General features: G+C 40.7%; 1 protein-coding gene across 1 annotated transcript in view; it reads left to right on the forward strand.

Moving 5' to 3' along the window:
• The first annotated feature begins 11010 nt into the window (after positions 1-11010).
• The window catches only part of LOC148884633 (netrin receptor UNC5D-like), a 103126-nt gene continuing 89779 nt past the window's right edge, over positions 11011-24357 (forward strand). Inside the window, exons 1-2 of the mRNA XM_089020684.1 lie at positions 11011-11103; positions 11235-11388. Coding sequence (XP_088876810.1) covers positions 11295-11388 — 94 coding nt within the window. The 5' untranslated portion in view covers positions 11011-11103; positions 11235-11294. The remainder of the gene's footprint in view (positions 11104-11234; positions 11389-24357) is intronic.

Here is a 24357-nt window from a genome sequence, read left to right on the forward strand (position 1 = left end):
CACAAATGTGCAAAACTGATTCAAAACATTGCTAGCTTGACTTTGTAGTCGAGAGAACAGTTAGTTAGCAGGAAAAAAAAACATACTGCACATTTTACCCACCAACTTTTCATAAAATACGTCAATATGACCGTGTGAAAGGAAACCCAATTTTCCCGTAGAATTGCACCACACACCTTTGACACTGCTTTCCGTCACCCCTCTCTGAAAAAACGGGTCTCAACTCTCATTAATAATAATAATCATCATCATCATGATAATAATCATAATAATAATAATCATAATTTCATTGATAAACGCCTTTCAAAACTCTCAGGTCACTTTACAGTCGCAGGATAAGTTTTTCTGTGAGTGAGCAGCGGCAGCCACACGCGCCAGCGTTCACTCAACCCGGAAGTAACTCAAGTAGAATAGTAACTCAAATAGATAGAAAGCTAGCTAACAGACAGCTAATAGATAGCCAGCTAGACAGTTAGCTAACTAGCTAGATAGCCATATAGCTAATAAATAGTCAGCTACATAGCTAGACAGATAGCTAATAGATAGCACATGGATAGCAAATAGTTATCCAGCTAGGTAGCTCGCTAATAGCTAGCAAATATATTGGCAGCTAGGTAGCTAGCTAATAGATAGAAAATTGAATAATAAACCACTTATGACCAACGTTACATTTCATTCAGACAAAAAAATGAAGAAACCGGGCCTAATTACATTTGGGGCCCACTTTTTTGGGTCACCCTATATACTCCTAAAGCTGTTAAATTTGCCAACCTATTCCAGAGCTCTGAATGTATGTGTCAATCACAGCGAAAAACAAGCTGGATATGTTGCCAAGAATTCCCCGCCTTAACAGGTGTCACAAGAAGGGGTCTGCGTTGCATGTATGCACGCTATGCGGCTGATTGACAAGCAGTTAATGAGGCCTTTGGAGATACACCAAGAGGCGAACGTGTGATGCGGCCCGCAGACAACAAGCGCACTCTGACACGTGGCCACCGGTCCAATGTGACATTTCAGCAGACGTGAAGGTTTTGCGTCCCTGCGCTCTCCAACGCGGTTTGGAGTTTTGTTTTATGCGGAGCGGCGAGACGAGAGATTTGAGTGGAAATGAAACAAACGTATAATTGGTCTCAGGGGACACGGCACGCCATCTGAACTTGGCGGCGGGAGATCTTTACGCTGTTTTAAGATGTACGAAGCCGCAGGCGTCGCTGGCAGACGTCCCTGGCAGACGTCCCTGGTTTTATATTTGTACCCTCAATCTTTATGTACAACCACACATATACACACAATGTCCTCGCAATGCAAATAGACGTACGCAAATCAAGCATGGTGTCTGTCCTTAAATGCATTCAAGACTACAAGTAACCCCTCCACCCACTGCAAAAAAAATTGTGACAGGCAAAATAATGCTTGTTTGTGAAGAGATAGTAGCTACTTTTACACAGAGAACCGGCAAAAGTGGGTGATGAAAACGATCACTATCGAGTCTTCAAAGAACAACCGACACCTCCAGACAAGTTGCGTCCATAATTTGTAAAATCACTTCAAATGACTTCTACTGAGCACATTTTACAAAAAGTCCACCGCATATAGCTTTATTTTACGTTTTAAGACTCGCGCTGAATATTCATGAAGTCTTGTTTTCGAGTTAATGGCGATGCCGGAGTGACGTCACTGAAGGAACGCCCCTGACCGAGAAAGCGACGCAAAATGCATTTTGAGTACTACTTTTCGTCTGAAAACACTGTTGATCGCGAAATTAGAAGGATAACTACATAAATAACGTGATGGTGAATCGTTGTGTGTTGCACCAAGACTACTATTTGATACTAGTTGACACAAATTCCCAGCGGACAAATTAACCCATTTCCAATGGAGCTTAGGTGCCATCTTGTGCATTTTCTGGGCGCTACATCGGAATGCAGATCTTCACCGGTTTCATCGCTTGCAGATGGCTCGAAATGATACGGAAGGACTTCTTTAATCGATCGCTAACATTTATGCTTTCCTCTTCAGAACTATTTGAATCATATTCATAACTGGATTAGTAACAAGAAAGGATCTTTTTCCGAATCTGAACTCTCTGAAGCCATTGTTTTTATTCTGGAGCAAGGAAGTTTATGAAGGAGTATCCTGGCGTGACGTCACGAATAAGGGGGCGGGGCTTTCTGAGATTCCCCAGTTTCTAGCTCATTTGTGGCAGTTTTCGGACACTGTCATTTTTATTGGTGTTTTGCATTTGACTAAAAATATCAGCCTGCGTGTTTTGGGTATTTTAGATGCTATAAAACGTTTTTCTGATGTCAGTTAGGAAACAAAAAAATTGTGTTGGTTGTCCTCTAAGACACAGAGCAGCATGACATGGACAATAGTTACCAGATAGCGATTGATATCAACACAACAGGGTGGGGGTGGATGAGATTGTCAGGTGTTCAATTTCACACCCATGTAGCGAATTTCACGCAACCACCAAACCCTCATCAGATTTACTCTGTAAATAACTCTGAAGCTGAGAACTCATTCTGTGTTAGGACTTTTGAGACAGCCGTGGTGTAAAACGGCTTAGGCGAGACATTCGAAGGAGTGGAGAAATCAGACCGACAATCTCGATTACGCGATTGTTTTTGCGAAATTGAAGTAACTGAAGTTTAGCGATAATTCGGGCCATTTTTTTTCTTTTTTTGTACCTTACTACCTGTTGTCACTATTGACCACCTATTAACATATATTCATGCTAACACGAAAAGGCTAACTGGGAAAAATGTGATTTAGCAAGATTTTTAATTTTTTTTTTGCTAAAGGACGGAGTTGTAAAAGACTCAAATGTTGTGCTCTATTAAGATACTGCAAATTTTGAAACTAAAGTTTGAATTCAATCGCCATTGGAATTTTCTTCCGCCAAATCTCGCAACAAGCCTCGAAGTATTCATATTATAGCAGTGTCGTACTTTGACCAAATTGCACCCGATTCACATGCGGATAAAACGGCAGCGAGATTAGCATGCGGCGCTGTGTGTCCCAATAAAATACATGTATGTGTCAGAAAAAATAAGTCTCTAAATAAGCCATGTAGGACAAATACACGTTTCTCCAAAATTGGACGTAAACATTGATACTAACATATATTCATGCTAACACGAAACGGCTAACTGGGAAAAAAATGTAATTTAGCAAGAAATAAAATACAATTTTTGCTAAAGGACAGTGTTGTAAAAGAGTCAAATGTGCTTGAATTCTACTGAATCAAATTTCGAAACTCATCATTGAATTCAGTAGCGATTTTAATTTCTGCCAAATTTTGCAACCGGCCTTGAATCATTCACATCAGACATGCCCATAAACCACAATCACCGCATGCGATGATAGTTTGATGTTCAATGATGACGAACTGCGCTATAGCCGCCGTCAAGCCAACGATACAACTCCAGAAAATCCCGCGTCGATTTAGCATTCCGTGCTTGTACCTTTCACGCCGAACGGCGATGGCATCCCTCGTCCGCGGAAGTCCGATTCGTTTACGGGCGAGTGCGTTTAAAATCCGGACGTCATTCCCGGGAGGGCGACACGTTAGCGGGTACTTTTTATTTGTGTGTGCAGCAGGCCAGCACCCCTTAAAGGCCGCTTCCGTCTGTCACTTGTGTTTTATATTTGACCCGCGTCATTAAACTTACATCTGCGGGCTGTTTTCTCGACGTACTCGCCCAACATACAAAACAAGCGCCGACTCATTCCTATTCCGCCGTTCTCGCCTCATGTTTCGGTTCCCTAGCCGGTACCCGCAATCGCAATCCTGGGGTGCATCGCCAGACCATTGAATTGATTGGCAGTGCAGATAAACCCCACCCCCCATTTACCCCTCCACCTCCACCGCCAATCGTCTTCTCTCTCCACCTGTTCGTGAATGTCAGAAGCTTCGGGGCAAGATTATCGGAAGGGGGTTCAGGGGGATTCCAGTAAGTCAATTTTGGCATTTGATTTCCATAAAGTGGGAGGAGGGCTTCACTGAACACTCCGCGGGAAAATGCCTCCGAGCTGATAGCATTGCGAAAACACAAAGACACAATGTGGCGGTTTTGCATACATGGAAGATAAAACATGGATAAAAAATATCCATGTATAAATTTAAAACGCGCGACAATGAGACCGAATGAGAGCACCGTTGTACTTTGACAAAATAGCACCCGATTCACATGCGGATGAAATGGCAGCGAGATTAGCATGCGGCGCTGTGCGGCGCAATAAAATCCATGTACCTCTCAAAAAAAAAGAGTCTATAAATAAGCCGTGTAGGACAAATACACGCATCTCCAAAATTGGACGTAAACAGCGTCGAGAATAATCGGCGGCAACGTACGTCATAAATAACAACCAAGGTTTTGCAATAAATAGTATGAAAAGCAATTGCCAATCAACCGTAACGCTGCAGTTACCTGAAGAAGAGTAACTAAATTATTGATTACTTGATTTTAAATATAAATCAGTGATTTTACTAATAACCGGATATCAAAAGTTAAGGAGTTGATTTTAAGGCACATCGCTTCGCCTTTGCATACGTACAGTGAATAGTGTATAATTCAGCCAGAGACTGTTACACCCACGCTGCAAGAAGGAGAGGTACCAACGCTCAAATTTCTGCAAATTTCTCCATTGTGGGCCGAATAGTTTTTTTTTTATTCTGATAATTTGGGAGATTAGATTAGATTATATTACCCCTCAATGAATGGTGTATTTGCAACTTTTTCCATATACTACAAAGCGCACCAGACGATAAAGTGCACCCCCAATGAATGGTGTATTTCCAACTTTTCCCATATATAAGGAGCACCAAACTACAAGGCCCACCTTCAATGAATGACACGTTTAAAAAAGTCTTCATATATAAAGCACACCATATTATACAGCGCTGCAGTAGAGGCTGTGTTACCGTATATTCCGGTGTATAAGGCACACCCAAAGGCCTTGATTTTCTTTCTCCTTCTTTGTGCCATATATTAGAAAATTTGTATATATTTATATATCCATCCATCCATTTTCCAGATCGCTTTATCCTCATTAGGGTTGTGGGGGTGGAGGAGCCTATCCCAGGCATTTTCGAACACCAGGCGGGGGACACCCTGAATTGGTTGCCAGCCAATACTTATATATTATATTTGTAAAACATTTTTCATTAATTTTAGTCCGGTGCAAAAAGTTGTAAAATACACCATTCATTGGGAGTGCGCCTTTTACTCCGGTGCACCTAACATATGGATATACAGTAAAGTCTCGTTATATCGATATCGGTTATATCGATAGTCCCGCTTATTACGATACTATTTCTATGCACGCACGGAGAAAATTACATGCGCGCAGGGTCGGATATATCGATAGTCCCGGTTATATCGATATTTTTCGGACTCCCGAGAATATCGATATACAGTAAAGTCTCGTTATATCGATATCGGATATATCGATAGTCCCGGTTATATCGATACTATTTCTATGCACGCACGGAGAAAATTACATGCAAACAGGGTCGGATATATCGATAGTCCCGGTTATATCGATATTTTTTCAGACTGCCTTGAATATCGATATAACGAGACTTTACTGTAACGAGACTTTACTGTAATTTGAAATATGCCATTCATTGGGGGTGCGCCTTATAGCCTGGTGCGCCTTATGTATGGAAAATGTTGGAAATACACCATTCATTTGTCATGCGCCTTATACACCGGAAAATGGGGTAGTTGAATCTAAGTCAAGTCTTTTGGATCAACATAAAGAAGAACCTTTATTTTTATTTTTTTTCAGTGATCCCACAGCACGTTGTAAGCCAACTTCTAAAATAACCAATTAAAGTCTCCACCCCATGTAACTCAAATCCCCTTCCACTTGTACCATTAAGTATGCTCCCCAGCCATCCAGGTATCCGGTGTGAATCTGCGTGTACATAGCGAAAAGACCCTTACGATGACTTTATCCCACTTTGTCCTCGAGAGCGGCAACGAGAGAATACCCGACAACAACAGCACCAAAAAAAAAAAATACTGTTGGCGGAGAGAGTGACTCCCAAGGGTCTGATTAGCTCTGTGGACCCTGGTCCTGTCACTGGGATGCTCTCTGAGGCTTGAGCCCATATAGCTGAAGGCTCATGGTGGGCGTACATACACACACACACACACACACACACACACACACACACACACACACACACACACACACACACACACACACACACACACACACACACACACACACACACACACACACACACACACAATTTGTGGATCTATTACCACACACAAACACACGCACACAAAGAGTATGACTATGACCTTGGAGGCAACCGACAGTCATTTTCACTGTGAAAAGAAACACGGGAGCAAAGAAAGGCGTATCTACAGTGAGTGGATTTGTGTGGTCCTTTCAATTTTGATGTCGTTTTATGAGTCACCTAAAATCCTAGTTTTTTTTATGGAAAAAAAAAGCAACTGTCCTGCGATGTCATGACCTAGGACAAGGGTGTCAAATACTTATTTTTTTTTGCTGTGGGCTACATTGTAGTTACGGTTTCATCTCGAGAGCCGTTCTGAATTTGGGGAAGCCATTCGAATGTTTCAGCCCCTATTACATTTAGACCGAACAACAAATTAAGTCATTCACGAATTAAAAATATGATGTAGAGATTTCATTGTTTTTTTTATCATTCTTGGGTGACGATAAAGTGGCCACTGGCAATGTTTTTTTTTCTTTTCCCTTTTTTCCACGTTCCAGCTTCATGTAATAATAAGAATACATTTCATTTATAAGCGACTTTCAAAACTGTTAAGGTCACTTTACAGTCACAGGTTAAGTTTTTCTGTGGGTGAGCAGCGGCAGCCACATGCGCCAGCGTTCACTCAACCCGGAAGTAACTCAAATAGATAGAAAGCTAACTGGCTAATAAATAGCTACCTATATTGTTCGTTGTGTTAAGTTCATTCTGTCTCCTTATTATCTGTTACAAATTAGCTAGATCGCTATTTAGCTAATATATAGTTAATAGATAGCTAGAAAAGAAAAGCTATATGTCTTTTGTGTTGTGTGTGTTGTCTTCAGCTGTTGTCAAAGCGCTATATAAACCAATATGTATGCATTGTACTGTATTTTGGACAGCCGCCTTCATTTCAAGTTCATATAACTCATAATTTGGGAATTAACTTTTTTTTTTATCTGATGAAAGAAGAGAGTCTAAGGTTTCTAACGCTGCATTGAATGTTTATGTAGTCCCAAAACTGAATATTATGTGGGTCCAGGAATTCAAGTGACAATGATAAAAACCCTGGCACTGGAGTGGACACATTTTAGCACATATCTGGCAGTGAATGAGTTAATGTATAACAAGTTTTGAATTTTAAATAAAAAATAATGACGCTTAATGTGGTTTACATGGGAGCATTTGAAATTTTGGTTCGAACTTTAGCAAACATCTTGGCACTTGACATGCTTGATTTACTTTCTTGGGCCGAATAAAATTATGTAGCGGGCCAGATTTGGCCCCCGGGCCTTAACTTTGACACCAGTGACCGAAGTGATGAAATTTTTTGGGGTGGTTGGATTGATTTGTTGCTTTTGGACTTAAAAATAACTGAAACATTTTCACTCGTGACCGCATTATGATTTTATTTACTGTGACTGTAAAGTGACCTTGAGAGTTTTGAAAGGCGCTTAGAAATGAAATGGATTATTATTTTACTTTGAGTTTTCAAAAAATATTCCTTTGACAAAAATTGTATGCAAACGACAATGTACAAATGTGATGATTTGCCCCTACTTTTTATTCATCCATTTTGAATAATCAGAATAGGCCGTCAAAAATAACACTTGCCCTGAAAAGATTCTAACGCACTCATAAATCTCAATATTTGTTGATTAAAAAAACAAAATACGACGGCATTATGTTTTTATTCATCGATAGCACGACGTGAGCATTCGTTATGACACCGCGGTGCTCCGATGGTGCAACATGGCTAAGGTGGAGTTTCTGATTTACCAAGCGGCGACAAACAAAACGTGCCTTACAAGCAAGACCTCCCACACGACACCTCGCCCCTGCTCCTCTTCTATTATCTCGCCCAAGGCCGTGGAAGCGCCGCAGAGGCGAGGACGCGCCGCCTAAACGCTTCTATTCACATCTTTGTGTGTTTAGAAGGACGCGAGATGGCCGCCGATGAACCTCGTGTGGGCTCAGCGCCTCGCTTTTAAGAATAAACACAAATGTCAAACATGCTTTATTGGCTCGGAATATTTGCCGTGTTTGGAAAATGACCTCCGCCAAAAGCTGCTTGTGTTTGTTCTTTCAAGTCCTTGTTTGCTTGTTGCTTTCACCGAGCTGTCTTAATCGATACATCAATCGATCGGGAGCCGCATAGAGCCTGAATCTTAATTAAAGCCATTTTGGGAGAATTGAATTTGAAATGAATACTAATGAAATACTTGGACCTCGACACATATTATGTCACAAATGTGACACCTGAAAACAGAAGGGGAAAACCCCTCTTGAGACAAACAACAACTGAACCAGGCTGTGTTAATAGCATTTTAAAGGACAACCGACACAAGTTTTTTTGTTTCCTAACAGCCGCCCTCATTTCAAGCTCATATAACTCCAGGCCCATATAATTTAGGAATTAACTCTTTTTTTTTTCAGAATAAAGAACAGAGTCTAAGGTTTCTGACACTGAATGTTTATGTAGTCTTAAAGGACAACCGACACCATTTTTTTTGTTTCCCAACTGACATCACAAAAAACGTTTTATAGCATCTAAAATATCCAAAACATGCAGGCTAATATTTTTAGACAGATGCAAAACACAGATAAAAATGAGTTTTAAGTGTCCCAAAACTACTTCAAAATGACCTCGGAGATGGCGGCTCTAGAATCAAAACAATGGCTTAAGATTCGGAGAAGATGCTTTCTCGTTACTCATCCAGTTATTAATATGAGTCAAATAGTTCTGAAGAGGAAAGCATAAATGTTTGGAATCGATTAAAGAAGTCCTTCCGTCTCATTTTGAGCCGTCTGGACTCCAATGTAGCATCCCAGAATATGCACAAGATGGCGCCCAAGCTCCATTGGAAATGGGCTGATTTGTCTGCTGGGAATTTGTGTCAACTAGTATCAAATAGTAGTCTTGGTGCAACACACAACGATTCACCATCGCGTTATGTATGTTTTTTCCTTCTAATTTCGCCATCAACATGTGTCACCACGAAGTTTTCAGACCAAACGATACTAGTGTAGCATGTTCGACCGGAGACAATTTCCTTGTGTGTTCTACATACTTGGCCAAAAAAGATGATTTCTTAAATATAAGCGAGAATTCTAATCTTATGTCGACACAAAAAAAATATGATTTTGTCCACAAAAAGCTTCACTGAGTCATGACAGAGTTGCATTTTACCTTTAAGACACCCCCCCTTAAGCTATTTTGAGACATTATTTCTCACGTGTCAATCATGCGCTGTCACCAAACTGTCAAATGAAAGACAAGTCGCTGCTGGATGATGTCATCAGCAGGATAAACGACATCATCTTCAAGGTGAGCGAATGGTGGGACAATAAAACACAGACGCTGCGACACAAGCTCGTTTCGTCGCTCTCGCTCGGGCGATTCGCTCAAATGGCCTGGAGGCCGATGCAGCCTCAGGACACCTCCCTTTCCGAATATTTGATGCGAGTTTATGGTTACGGCCAGAAATATTAATCAAGGGTTGACCTGGCCTGACTGGACACACTCTGCTTGAGATGCTAATGAGGTCACACAAGGTCAGGTAGCTAATTTATGAACTTTTGATTAGCACGCTAGTAGCAATGGGTATACAGTACTACAAAATACGCCCAAAAAATATGTCCCATGTAAAACTCAAGGCCCTATCCATGATACCGATATTTTTGATTGCTGCAATCTGTCCCAGGTGACTTTGAGTGTAACTGGTCACCACATGGTGCACATAGAGACAGACAGATGACCATTCACATCCACAATCAGACCGCCACTGATTAGAAAAAAAAACAATCCCACATTGTCAAGGAACTGTCCCACTACAACATCAAGCGACTTTAACTCATTCGCTGCCATTCCCAAATTTATTCAGGAATTGAAAAGTGTGACGTGGAGCACCATAGCTGAATTTGTTCCCCTTAAAGCACTGATCAGACCTCTGGCAATGTTTTTCCCTTCCACAAAGGGGCAGTATTTGCCCTTTGTCCATGTGAGTGCTCTGTTACAGCTTCAGCTGTTGTTAAAGCGCTATATAAATCAACATGAATGGATTGTATTGTATTTTGTACAGCCACCCCCATTTCAAGCTCAGATAACTCCAAACCCATATAATTTAGGAATTTATTCCCAGATGAAAGAAGAGAGTGTAAGGTGTTTTATGCTAGGTTTACTGTTTATGTACATATAGTCCTAAAACTCTGTATTCTGTGGGTCCTGCAACTAGAGTGAAAATGACAAAAACCCTGGACACATTATCCCTTGACTGTAAAGTATCCTTGAGAGTTTTAAAAGGCACTTTTACAATCATCATTGCACAACATATGGCAGTGAATGAGTTAAATTAAGGTTTCAAGCCATGGTAAGTGTATCACTTTAGTATTTTACAGAATTTGAATCCATCACGTAAGCTTTTAGGCAGAGTTTGGGTTCAAAGTACGGTTTTAAACCTAAATTAGGGTGTCGAGTTTGAAATTGTTGGTGAGATTATCATATGTTGGGGTTTCAAAGTATGGTTTCAAGATGGGGTTAATTTGCATAATGAATCATGTAAAATTTTTTTTCAACAAGGACTTTATAGCTGGCGTGTTTGGAATTTACCCCCACCCATGTCCCCTCCACCGTATTGATCATTGGACCAATTGGCAGGCAGACCGCTCCTCAATTCGTCAGGCCGAGAACACCGCGTCACGTGACTCTCTTTCTTCTCTCTCTCTCTCTCTCTCTCTCTCTCTCTCTCTCGGCCCGTGTGTGACGGTGGAACTCTTCGTCCTCCTTTCTTCTTCTCTTCTTCCTCCTCCCGTTCTTCTTCTGCGCACTGCGTTACAACCGCAAGGAAGCGGCTCGCCTCGGACAAGTACGCCGGCTTCGCCTGCTGTGTTTCATTGTTAGTGTAATTATTTTTAATTGGTAAAGCCCCCTCCTGATCTTGTTTTTTTTCTCTCTCTCTATCTCTTTCTCACCAATTTTTGTTTTTATTTTTTTTAGCCCACAAATGCACGGGCGCATGTGCGTATTACGCGGAGAGCCGCCGCGAACGCAGCCGTGATGGGAAGCCGAAGATCCGGGGAATGCGAGACTTTGGTCCCGCAGCTGCTACCGCTTCTGGTGCTTCTTCTGCCGGCCACCGCACTCGGTCGAGGTAAGTCGCTGTCGGAACGCTGTGTGATTTTAAGTTACTCGTGGAAGTTTGCCGACGCGTCTGGTTCCAATTACGCTTCCGTGGCTTGTCACTCAAAACGTCAGAAGGTCACGGGTTCGAGTTCGGAAAATGCCAATTAAGCGCTTCTGAGTGCTTGTCAACAAAGTATGTGCAGTCACTTGAGTCGTGAAAAGTGAATGCGAGGAGTGTAGATGTGTTGTTTTCCTCACAATTATTTCATTGTTGCTTTGTTGCATCTGTGCATTGTTTTTTTATGTGTGTGTGATTGGCTGGCGACCATCTCACCTGTGACCTGATTGAGAATCAGCGGAATTGAAAATGGATGTTTGAGAGCCACAATAGGAACATTGCTTACTTATTGATAGATGCAGTCAAATAGAGGTTTACTCATCAATGTTTATATTCCTAGTATTTTAGTCCCCCCTCCCTGTTCGGCGAACTATTAGAAAGAGCTCTTGATGAGAGGCACTTTGAATGAGAGATATTTAAAAATACTCTCCGTTGTTCCTCACCGCATACTCCTGATCAGCACAAATCAACTGAAGGGGCTTTGATTGGTCACTAAGGAGTTGGGTTGTTATTTTGGATCATTTCAACACGAGATTTTCATCCCACCAAAAAAAAATAAAAACCTTGAAACTGAAAAATACATGTAACAGTATTATATTAACAATGACAGCTCATAACATCCCTCCAGTGTATGAGAATGTATTTGCTGTCATGTCTTTTTTTGTTGCTGGTTCAATCACTGGTATCATTGATTAATAAGTCAAATATGATGTTGAAACGATCACTATTTACATAAAATGAAAAATATCCACCAGTCCATCAAGTCTGGTCAAATGTCGACAAAAAAAAGGAACATCAAGTATCTACAGTATATCAATACCAATACATGAAAAAAATAGTAGCAAGCGAATTACATCTGGTATCATCGATACTGATATTGATACTAATACACAAATACTAACAAAAAATGTTATTATGAAACGTGATGGATGGGTGGAGATGTCTACATTCATATAAATGTGTCACACCTTTGGTCAATGATGAAATACTAAATTAATTGATGAGTGGGAATGCTTGTGTAAATGCTATTGGCTGAGTGCCCCAGGATCTTTTGTCAAATATTAGCATTGGTAGCCCGTTTTCCTCCATTATTAACTCATTCACTGCCATTCACGAACTTATTCGGGAATTGAAAATATGACGCAGAGCGCCTTTCCTGAATGTGTTCAGGTTTTGATTTTTTTTTTTCATGCTTGGGTGCCGATAAAGTGCTGGCCATGCCCTCTGGCATTTTTTTTCTTTTCCACAAGGAGGCAGCATTTCACTGTTTTTCCGTGTTAGTGCTTTGTTCCAGCTTCTGCTGTTGTGAAAGTGCTATATAAGTTAATATGTATTTTGTACAGTCACCCCCATTTCAAGCTCATATAACTCCAGACCTGTATAATTTAGGAATTAACACTTTCTTTCTGATGAAAAAAATTTCTAATGCCGTATTGTGAATGTTTATGTAGTGCTAAAACTCAATATTCTGTGGATCTTGGAATTCAAGTGACAATGATAAAAACTTTGGCACTTAATTGGATAAGTTAAAAAAAAAAAAAAAAAAAAAAAAAGCATTAACTGTTCTGACAGTGATTCTTACTCAATTAAAAATTAAGAGAGATAAGACAGAAGTTGTTTTATGCAGAATATATTTTACCTAATCAGTCATTTTGATTTTACTTTGCCAACTATTGGAATCAGAAAAAAAAAAGAATCCAGATCAGTCGGGACCCATGATGGCCATTTTTTGTAAGATTTAGGTTTAAATCCTGGCAGATTGGAAAGGCTGCTGATGGAGGCTGGGAATGAGCGCGCCAAGAAATAAAAGGGCAACGCGGCTTTGTTTTATGTTTGCCGCTAAATGACTTTTCTTGGCCCGCGACTTTGATTGAAACGACGGCGAAGCGGAGACGCGCCGCTTGGCCACTGCCGCTCGCCTGCTTGGCGGGAGATTGCGACGTGCTCACTTTCGCTTTTGCATTATTGAAGGGGAACACATTTCTTGCTGGGCGGGAGATGCTGAAGCGGGGGAGAGAAAGAGAGTAGCGCTCTGTGATGCTGATGAAGCGAAATGAAAAGTAGATGGCGTTGAAGTCCATTGTTGTTGTTTTTATATTTTCAAACAAGTCAATATCCATTGTTATATTATTTCAAAGCAGATCAATACAGAAGGCGTTTTCTCCTCCCTGGAAGGAATGTCATTGATCACAAACTATTCTTTTATTGTGAAAGTGACTTCATGTGCTTCTGGGAGATGAATCATGAGATGGTGATGCTTCATTGGTGTCATTATTATGGATTGTAAGCATGATTATGAAGCTCATTTGTGTAAAGCATCATTTAAGTTCATTTTTCTGCCTAGGTCAGCCTCAATTGAGTCATTAATGGCACCTATTTGATGATACAGTAAAGTCTCGTTATATCTATATCGGATATATCGATAGTCCCGGTTATATCGATACTATTTCTATGCACGTACTGAGAAAATTACATGCAAACAGGGTCGGATATATCGATAGTCTCGGTTATATCGATATTTTTTCGGACTCCCTTGAATATCGATATAACGAGACTTTACTGTATTTGAAAAACCCTTAATGTCATAAAAAAGTAACCGTTGGATCATGAACTACTACTGATCTGTTCTGAACTCATTCACTGCTATTCACGAATTCATTCGGGAATTGAAAATATGACGTCGAGCGCCATTCCCGAATTTGTTCGGGTTTAGTTTTGTCATGCTTGGGTGCCGATACAGTGGAACTTTATACAAATTCTTAACATTTTGAGAGAAAATTAATAGAAAAGTTGTTCAAATTCTCATGAGCCAAAATTAGTTCATGCCCAAACCACCGAATTTACAAATCGAAAATATAACATCAAAAGTCACTGTAAAATGGTGGCTAAAATTGTATATAAACATCCTTAATTTGCGATTGAATGTGAATCCGGGACATTATTGTGTTGTTGAAGTCGTTAGTCGCAGTTTGTATTCGCAAACGGTGCCGAGACAAAGTCAAGTCAGACGCTGCTGGGCATAATTTCAAAATAAAAATATAGGTGGGCATTAACTCATTCACTGCCATTAACTCATTCACTGAAATTGCAGGGCCCACAGAATATTGAGTTTTTAGGACTACAGATGCAGCATAATTCAAGTTTTCCTACTTTTTCAATGAATCAGTTTGGAGAAAAATCAGTTTGTAGGTCCCTAAATTATGTGGGTCTGGAGTTAACCGAGCTTGAAATGGGGGTGGCTGTAAAGGCAAATGCTGACCCCTCATAGGATGGAAAAACATTGACAGAGGTCTGACCGGAGCTTGATCCCCATCCTCCGCAAGGAAAAACAAAACCCGAAAAAATTCGGGAATGACGCTCCACGTTATGCTTTTCAATTCCCGAATAAATTCGGGAATGGCAGTGAATGTCCATATATTAAATGGCTATATAAGGTTTATTATCAAGTTCGGTGGCATGTTATTGTATTGCATAGCATAAACAATTGTGACTGTGGTTTACTTCTTCTTGGCAGTGTACACGTAAAAAAAAATTCCGAAAAACGGATTGGGAACGTTAACGCTTGTTTCATACCTGGATGGATATAAATAGGATTCTCAAAAACAGTTTTCAAACGGTAGCTACTTACATTATTTCGTTTGTGGAATTTTACTGGGATTATTTTCGTGAAAAACGCGAATTTCTGACTAATAGGCAAGCTGCTGTCATGGGTATCCGAAACTCTGAGACGCCTCTGATCACAAAAGTACAATTGTTGGTGGTTACTTGGAGACACGGGAATAACCTCGGGTAATGAGCCGGGTGCCGCTTCGCCGAGTCGCTATTATGTGCTCACGTGCAGCACGCTTCACATGCGCGATGCCTCGCGTGTAATAAACATCCCGGTGCTGCTGGGAGGAGTGGGATGATGGCTCGCAATTTCAGTCCGTTTTCCACGCCGCCGCTGCGCACGTGCGCCATATAGAAAAGGGGCTGAGGGGGGAGGGGGTGAAAGCCTCGAAGCTAACGGGCCGTCCACAAAGCCATTCCAGAGCGAGCTCAAGGACGCAGCCTCAGTGTCATGATTCAACGGCCATATACGGTGGTGACAAATGTCCTGACGGAAAGGGTGCACCGAGGCGGCGTTCCCGGGGAAAAAAAGTAGCAGGTGGGGTGGGAGACGGATGGGGCGTCGCGGGCCGGAATGCTTAAAGCTTCTCTCCTGTTTGTACGGAACCGATCGCTTGTCGACCGCGCCTCCTATCAGATAAATGAATTCCTGCATGAATCATACACCAGCGCATATTTAATACGTTTGCACATAGCCAAGGCCGGTTGGTTCGGGAAACCTCTGTAAAGTCGATTCATGGTTTCTAGAGGGGAAAAAAAGCAAATAAAATCCAGACACAGCCCTGGAACAACCCGAACTGACCAACCGGCCTACCTATCAATCAACACATCCTACCTACTTAACCACACACTCAAAACCAAACGTCTTGATCTTGACCTCCCATTTCCATGAACTCATTCACTGCCAGATGTGCAAAAATATGTCGACTCCAGTGCCAGGGTTTTTGTCATTGTCACTCAAATTACAGGACCCACAAAATATTGAGTTTTAGGACTACATCAACAGTCAATTCAATGTAAGAAACATTACTCTCCTCTTTCATCAGAAAAAAAGAGTTAATTCCTAAATTTTATGGGTCTGGAGTTGTATGAGCTTGAAATGGGGGCAGCTGTCTAAAATACAATGCAATACATACATATTGGTTTATATAGCGCTTTAACAACAGCTGAAACTGGAACAAAGCGATTAACCTGGACAACTATCCTATCCGGAAAAATAAAGCAGTCACAAAGATAGTAGAAAGGACCAGGGAGTAATACATGGAAGGGAGGAATAAGAAGACCTGAATCAACCAAAGTCAAAAGTCAGTCAAAGTCAGCTTTATTGTCAAATATGCTAATATGTATGACATACAGCACAGATGAAATTACTGTCCTCTCGGACCCTGCATGCAAGACACTTATAGTGACTTTAACAAACATAATAAACATGAAAATGCCAATTTGCCGGGAGAGCTAGTTGTAGTTTTTGTATCAGTTCTCCTACTATACTGTACAATTTACAGTCCAATTTCGACCAAAAATGTTTTTTTTTTATGCCTCGGTTTACAACTGAAAATGAGTTCTTGACCAAACTGAGCCACCTGAATGCACCAAGTGACTCTCCTCCACTTCCTTATACGTCACTTCCTCGTTTCGCATCTCATTGTGACCGACATGTTTATATTGTTCAATCACGATTAAAAAAAAAAAAAAAAAGACATCGATGACATTTATTATAGTTGAAGATGTTTTGGTTTTCGACCAAAACGGTTTCCGAACAGGTTTCTGGAACGGATTATGGCCGAAAACCGAGTTGTAGTTGCATTTAACTTTGAAGTCCACTACAATGCAATCGCCATCTCATCTCAGAAATGTTTGCGTTCAATTATTTATTTTCACATTAATTTACATGCGATTTGAATTGATGGAAAGATTCTGTATATTTTTTTTCTTTCGATGGAAGTGCCAATGTCAACGCCGCACCCTCGTTTTGACGCGCTTTACTAAACGAATTCCGCCAACAGTGTTAAACCAGCCTTGTAAAAAGTCAGCGTTATACACTCGAGGCAGGCGAAGGCCGTCGTCAAGGCAACACGACAAACATTATCCGGTGACGCCGTCGTGTTTTATTCATCAAGTCGAGCAGCGCGCTTTAAGACGTCGGCTGAAGAACTCTTGAAGGTTCGCAGAACTCTGCGCCGTCAATTTGGCAAGACGGCGACGGCGGCAATATCCGTTGCGTCCGGATACGCTCGCCATTGTCCGCTTGACAGGAAGCCCAAATTGAAATGTCAGCAGCGGACGAACATGCGCGGAATTAAAATGGACATGGTTATTATGATGTGGCGTGATGCTAATCCTCGTTTGTATGCGGCGCTCAAATCTGACGGCGGATTAAAAAAAAAAGTTATTAACAGAAGAGCTCGTTGCGGGTCAGCGCTATCAAAAGCTATTAAAGTATCGTCTCATTGATTAGGAGTGCCACGTCGTTTCCTGTTTGAGTCTCGGGGTCTTGATCAAAGACACGTTGCAAACAAGGGTCGTCCCAACCAATTTGTTGAGTCCATACTTCCATTGGCAATTTTTTTAATTGCTTAAATTATTCAAAAAAAAGTGAGGAACTAGTTGTTGCAGAGTAGGGCATGTTGAAGTTGAAATCATATCACCGTTTTGAAACCCTATTTTAAAACCTGAACTCATGCTTGGTATCTTCATTTGAAACCCTATCTTTGAGTACATCTTGAAGACCTACTTTGTAACTGAAGATCTGAACCGAAACCATAAAGTTTGTTTAAAATCTTTGCTTGAAACAGTATTTGTAAATAATAACCCAAGTTTGAAACCCTCACTTGACACCTTACTTTGAAATCTTTACCGAGGCTGAATGCTTTAATTTTGAAACACCTAACCAGCCTTATAACTCAAACCTGTTTGAAACCTGTACTGAAAAATCTACAATAGCTGTATTTAGAAACCTTAATTTTCTACCATAACAATGACATTAAACCCCGATATGAACAGGACTTAAAATACTCTTTTAAAATCTTAACACTGACTCCAAACCCCAACTCAAAAAAGTGTCATTGGAAACCCATCCACCGACTTTAAGTATGATTTGGAAACCTTAACCCGACGTCACTCATGATTAAAAAATGTCATTTGAAACCTTAACAACTGTTTTAAAGTTAAACTTGAAACCCTATGTAACCTGATTTAAAAAGCCTAATTAGCTAATCCAACAAACGCTGAACTCATTAGATGCCATTCCCGAATTTAGTGCCATTCTTGAATTTGTTCAGATTTTCTTTTTTTCTTGGGGGTGCCGATAAAGCACTGGTCACACCTCTGGCAGTGTTTTTCCCTTCAACGAGGGTGCAGCATTTGACTTTTGTCCATGTTAAAGCCTCAGATGTTGTTAAAGCGCTACATACTATGTTTATAGTGTATTTTGTACAGCTGCCCCCATTTCAAGATCAGATAACTCCAGAACCATATAACTTGGGAATTAACTCTTTTTCTGATGAAAGAAGAGAATCTAAATTTTCTAACACTGTATTGAATGTTTATGTAGTCCTAAAACTCAATATGCTGTGGGTCTTGCAATTTGATTGAAAATGTCAAAATAATAATAATAATAATACATTTTATTTCAAACGCCTTTCAAAGCTCTCAAGGACTCTTTACAGTCACAGACAAGCATAGATACAATAATAAATAGAATACAATAAATGTATCTACCCGGGTCAAGGATGACGCTTCGTACACCCGCCGGTTACAATAAATAAAATACAATTATAAATAGAAACAAGAGATGGAGCTACACAGAAAATGCAATTTTAAATAGGTGGGTTTTGAGATGGGATTTGAAGGTGGGAAGAGAATCAATGTTACGCATGTTGGGAGGAAGTGAGTTCCAGAGTGTGGGGGCAGAGCAGCTGAAAGCTCTGTCCCCCATCGTGCTGAGATGGGCAAGGAGGGGGGGGGGGGGGGGGGCACACAGAATTGGAGGGAGGAAGAGGGAATGAGAGGGAATAGAAATTACCCTGGCACTGGAGTGAATACATTTTTGCTCATCGTCTGGCAGTGAATGTGTTAAAACCATAATTTAGAAACCTGGCAAAGATTTTTAATCCACATTGATTATCTTTAACACTGACTGGAAAGATTTGAAACACCATCTTTGGCTTCTAACCCTAATTTTCAACGCATAACCCTGCCTTGAAACCCTAATTTAAAAAGCCTGACTATTCTAATCCGTAAATGTCAGGAGTACACACGGGGGAATTGCGGACTGAGTTCTTTTCTGGGATTAGAGGCGCTGCGTTTTCTATGGAGTGCCCCCCGCCCCATTCCCTTTACCGTCTAACGACAAAGTCTCCCAAGGGGCTCGGTCGGCCGTGCCCCTCAAAGACACGCATCCGCCGCTTGCGCGCACGTCATGTATAATGTCATGTGACTGCTTGGAATGTAATCGATAAGATTATCTTTCCCTACGCTAAGTACTTTAGACATGCGACACTCACTCCACCGGTGCTTCTGTGAAAATGATCCACTCCGTTGTGACAAAAGTATCGGGACACATACAGGGAGTGGAAAGGAATCGCGAGTCTGAATTCCGGTTTCCATGGCAGCCAGGCTTGCAATCATTATTACCGACATAAAGAGAGAGGCCAATAATGAACAGTTCAATACAATCGCAACCCGTACCGTGATTTCCAACCCCAATTCAAAATCTGAAGTGCATTCTTAACTCAAACTTGAAACCCTCAAATTTACATGAAACCACAGGGGCATCCACAGCCACCAACCGGTACAATACAATAGCACAATTATACAAAAAAATAAGGTATATTATTTTGTGTAGTTTTAAGGCTTATTTGGTTGAAAATTGTTTTATGGTGACCTGGGAACCGATTATTCTCATTTCAATGGTTTCCTATGGAAAATTAATGTTTGGAATACACACTTTTTGCCTTGCACACACTTTCTGGGAACCAATTAAGTTTGTAAACCAAGGTATCATTGTATTAAAAAAACAATAGCTTTTGCGGATAGGACAAGTGAAGAAAGGCTTATTTGACCAGAAGTCGGTTTAGGGCAGATGTGTCAAAGTCAAGGCCCGTGGGCCAAATCTGGCCCGCCACGTCATTTTGTTCGGCCCACGAAAGCAAATCAAGTATGTCAAGTGCCATGCTGCTTGTTAAAATCCGAACCAAAATTTCCTATGTAAACCACAATAACAGTCATTATTGTTGCATCTATAGCGCCGATGCGTATGTGGAACTGTCGCGGCTTGGAATTGAAGCGGATTTACGCAGTCTCACACCGCAGATGAGACAATCTCTTTTCATCAGTGGATGCGACAGTGTTGTGTTTGCCTTCAACATTTAGCTTGTGGTAGACGTGTACATTCCACCATGACGTCCCTCATCCACTGGAGAAAAGGACGCTTTGATCCCCTCCTCTTTTATCTAGAACTGCTTCATGCAACAAAGAGGGTGCAGAAAGTGCTTAGGATTGAATGAGAGTCTGTGTCTTGTGTTGTGCCACATTATTTATTTTGTTTATTGTTTTTTGAGTGGCTGCCTTTACAGCAGCTCCTGTATTTTGTTTTTGCTGCTGTGAAATGTAAATTTCTCCATTGTAAAACGAATAAAGGCTCATCTAATCTAATCTAATACAGTAACTATGTCACATTTATGCTGCCGGCCCGTCGTTGTCATTTGTTAAGTTTCTTGTTGTTTACACACTCCGACTTTCCCGTTTCTGCTGCATCTGCTGTTGTTGTTGTTGTTGTTGTTGTGCCGGTCGTATGTCCAAAAGCGAGCACTCGTCAAAGACTGGCTGAGGTGCGAGCGTCTGGCGCGCCGCAGCAGCCCAGCTCATCTCTCATCCGTCCCCTTCGGCTTTTCAGCTCTTTTCCCGGCCAACTGGATCCATCCTCCCTCTGCTGCTTTATCAGGCCCACCGCCCCCCTCCCGCCATGGCGTGTGCGTTACTAGAGCCACGCTAGAAAGTCATCACGTATTCCTTTTCATGGTTGGTCACGCCTCCTTTGTGTCTTTTGTAGCTTCTGTTGATTTTTTTTCCCGCCTGTCTGAGCAAATGGTTCACTTCAAAACTGTTTGGCAGCTTGCTTGCCGCCGTTGTGAATAAACTTCTCTCGAGTTGACCTCAATTGTGTTTTGGGAAAAAATGAAATTTAGTTTCCCAGTTACGGCACACTGCAGAAAGCAATTAGGTCAGAAATGGTCAAAAGGGGACAGACACACGTAATACTCGACCCATAATTTGGGTTGATAACACAATGTAATTCAACATGTTAGCAGTGAGTTGGCAACATGCTAACATTACTCCACTTAAAAACAGCTGAAATGAACCTAAACATTTTTTTGGATTATTTATGAAATCCAAAAAGTTGATTCAAATGATTGGCCAAATGACAGCCAAAAAAAATGGAGCTGTTATGAAAATGGGGTTTGAAAATACACATTTTAAACTTTTATTTTTATTTATTATTTATTATTTATTATTTATTATTAGATTTGATTAGATGAGGCTTCATTCGTCTCTCGGTAGGGAAATTTACATTTCACAGCAGCAAAAACAAAATACAGGAGTTACTGTAAAGGCAGCGACTCTCGCGGCGCCATCTTCAAGTAAAAAAAAAAAATGTGACAACACAAAAGACACAGACAGTCTTTCATCTTCATCACTTTCTGCACCCTCTATGTTGCATGAAATACAGTAAAGTCTCGTTATATCGATATTCAAGGGAGTCCGAAAAAATATCGATATAACCGGGACTATCGATATATCCGACCCTGTTTGCATGTAATTTTCTCCGTGCGTGCATAGAAATAGTATCGATATAACCGGGACTATCGATATGTCCGATATCGATATAATGAGACTTTACTGTAGTTCGAGATGAAAGAGGAGGAAATCAAAGCCTCCTTTTCACCAGTGGATCATGGACGTCATGGTGAAAAATGCTGCCCGTTACAGTCGCAAAAAAGCACAATTGCCCCATTATATATATATATTATGTATGTATGATTGGTAGTAGTATTAGTAGTAGTATTATTGTTATTGCAATTATCATTATTATCAACATCATCATTATTCATTTCATTATTAATTTCATTCATTACATTAAATAAAATTTAGGACCGGTCACGTTTTGACGTAATTTTGGTTATTTTTGACCTTTTATTTTGATATGTATCGAATATTTTTATATTTTATAAGATTTCGGATTTTTAGTGGAGTACACTTAGCACATTGCTAACTCTTTCTCCAACACGGATTTGGCAATTATTGAAAGGGTGCCACCACAAGATACCGTGAAATATGATGAGATGAAAGAAGCAGAGGATCATATATTCTTTTTTATTTTCGACCGTCAAAAATATATTTAAATATTAAAAGAAAAAAAAGAGGGGCTGATCAAACATAGGAGCCTGAATGTAAAATTCCAGGTTTGATCCTCTGCGGTGTGCTAATGAAGCCCCCCTCGTGGTTGCCACCATCACGCCGTGTGTTTGCTACGGGGTGCCGCAGGGGTAGGTGAAGAGGGGTGGGGGGGTTCCAGTTCATCAAAGCAAGCCACCTTTTACGTTTTCATGTGGAAAAAAAAAGATGTCCGTGTTGGTATGCAGCGGGTGGTGATGACTCGGTCAGAAATGTAGAGATTAGCAACCCTGTGGGCCGACCCTCCTTTGACAAGCGCTGGCTCAAGGTTTTAAAGGAAAGACCGCTATGCTAGGCAAGGACAGCAGGGTGAAATGTAATAATAATAATAATGATACATTTCATTTGTCACTTTACAGTCACTGGATCAGTTTTTCTTTGCGTGAGCAGTGGCAGCCACATGTGCCAGCGTTCACTCAACCCGGAATAACTCAAATAAAAAGCTAGTTAGCTAGCTATTAGAGAGCCAAGTAGCTAGCGAGCTAATAGACAGCCAGCTAACCAGCCAGCCAGCTAATAGATAGCTAGCTAGCTGGATAGATAGCTAACAGATAGCCACCTATCTAGCTAGATAGCTAATAGAAATGTAGTCGAATGGCGGTGAATCGAAGGAAGAACACAAAACAAAATTCCACATTTTCATCGTATTTTATCTTTTTGATCATTGTTTGTTGTAGTGTTTATTTCTCTCTCTCAAACACAGCACTTTTAAGATAAGTCGAACTTTTTCTGAGATTTTCAACGTTTTGGGTCTCAAGAAAGGAGTATTGAAAAAAAAAAAAACATTTATGTGATATTTCGCTTTTTTCCCCAAATATTTAATTATTAACATCTGCAAATATGTTTTTATTCACGTAATATTTGAACTTTTGTAGTGGAGTGATGTGATTAGCGCCCGCACACATAAAAGGCATCTTTGGATGTTGCGGAGGTGGTGAGTTCGAGTTAGCTGGGAAAAGTCAGCGCAGAGGGGAATCGTTCCACTCTGATCTGCGTCGTTCATCTGACCCTCTCCTTGGTTGGTTTCTTCCTGGAGGCGTTTCACCTATGGCCCCTCACCGCCTCTCAGCTCGCTTGTTTCCTTCCAGCGGTGTTTTATTTTGAAAAGTGCCATGTCAGAGGTCACAGTTTCACCCTGTTGGCAGCCTTTTCCTCATTTGCCACGACAGAAAATAAGAACAAGAACTTGTTTTGTTCTGCTTCTGCTTTTGAGTTACATCAGACGGCCAATACGTGATATTTTTTCTTCTTTTTTTCTTGGAAAATTACAAATGCTGACTTTCTACCCTTAATATTGCGATGCCGTGTCCTTGAAAATTATTAAGACATAATTTCTCCCGTCATACATAATGCAATGCTAATTTTTATTTCCAGCACTTTCACATAAACAAGATGCTTAAAGAACAACCGAAGTCTCCGGACAAGTTATGTCCATAATTTGTAAAATGGCTTCAAATGACTTCTACTGATCGTATTTTACAAAGATTCCACCGCATATAGCTATATTTTACGTTTTAAGACTGGCGCTGAATATTTCCGAAGTCTTGTTTTTGAGTTGGTGACGAGTCCTCACGTCACGTCGCTGAAGGAACGCCCCTGACCGAGAAAGGACACATTGTAGTAGTCCTTTCATTCAGGTCAATGCATTTTGCGGTACTTTGTTTGGTCTGAAAACTTCATGTTGATCCGTGTTGATGATGAAATTAGAAGGAAAACATAAATAACGCGATGGTGAATCCTTGTGTGTTGCACTGAGCATCTATTTGATATTCGCTGACAAAAAATGTCTAAAAGGAATATACAGGGAATAAATTC

This window comes from Hippocampus bargibanti, linkage group LG18 (assembly GCF_051943395.1).
Source record: "Hippocampus bargibanti isolate YZ-2025 linkage group LG18, ASM5194339v1, whole genome shotgun sequence".
Classification (NCBI taxonomy): Eukaryota; Metazoa; Chordata; class Actinopteri; order Syngnathiformes; family Syngnathidae; genus Hippocampus; species Hippocampus bargibanti.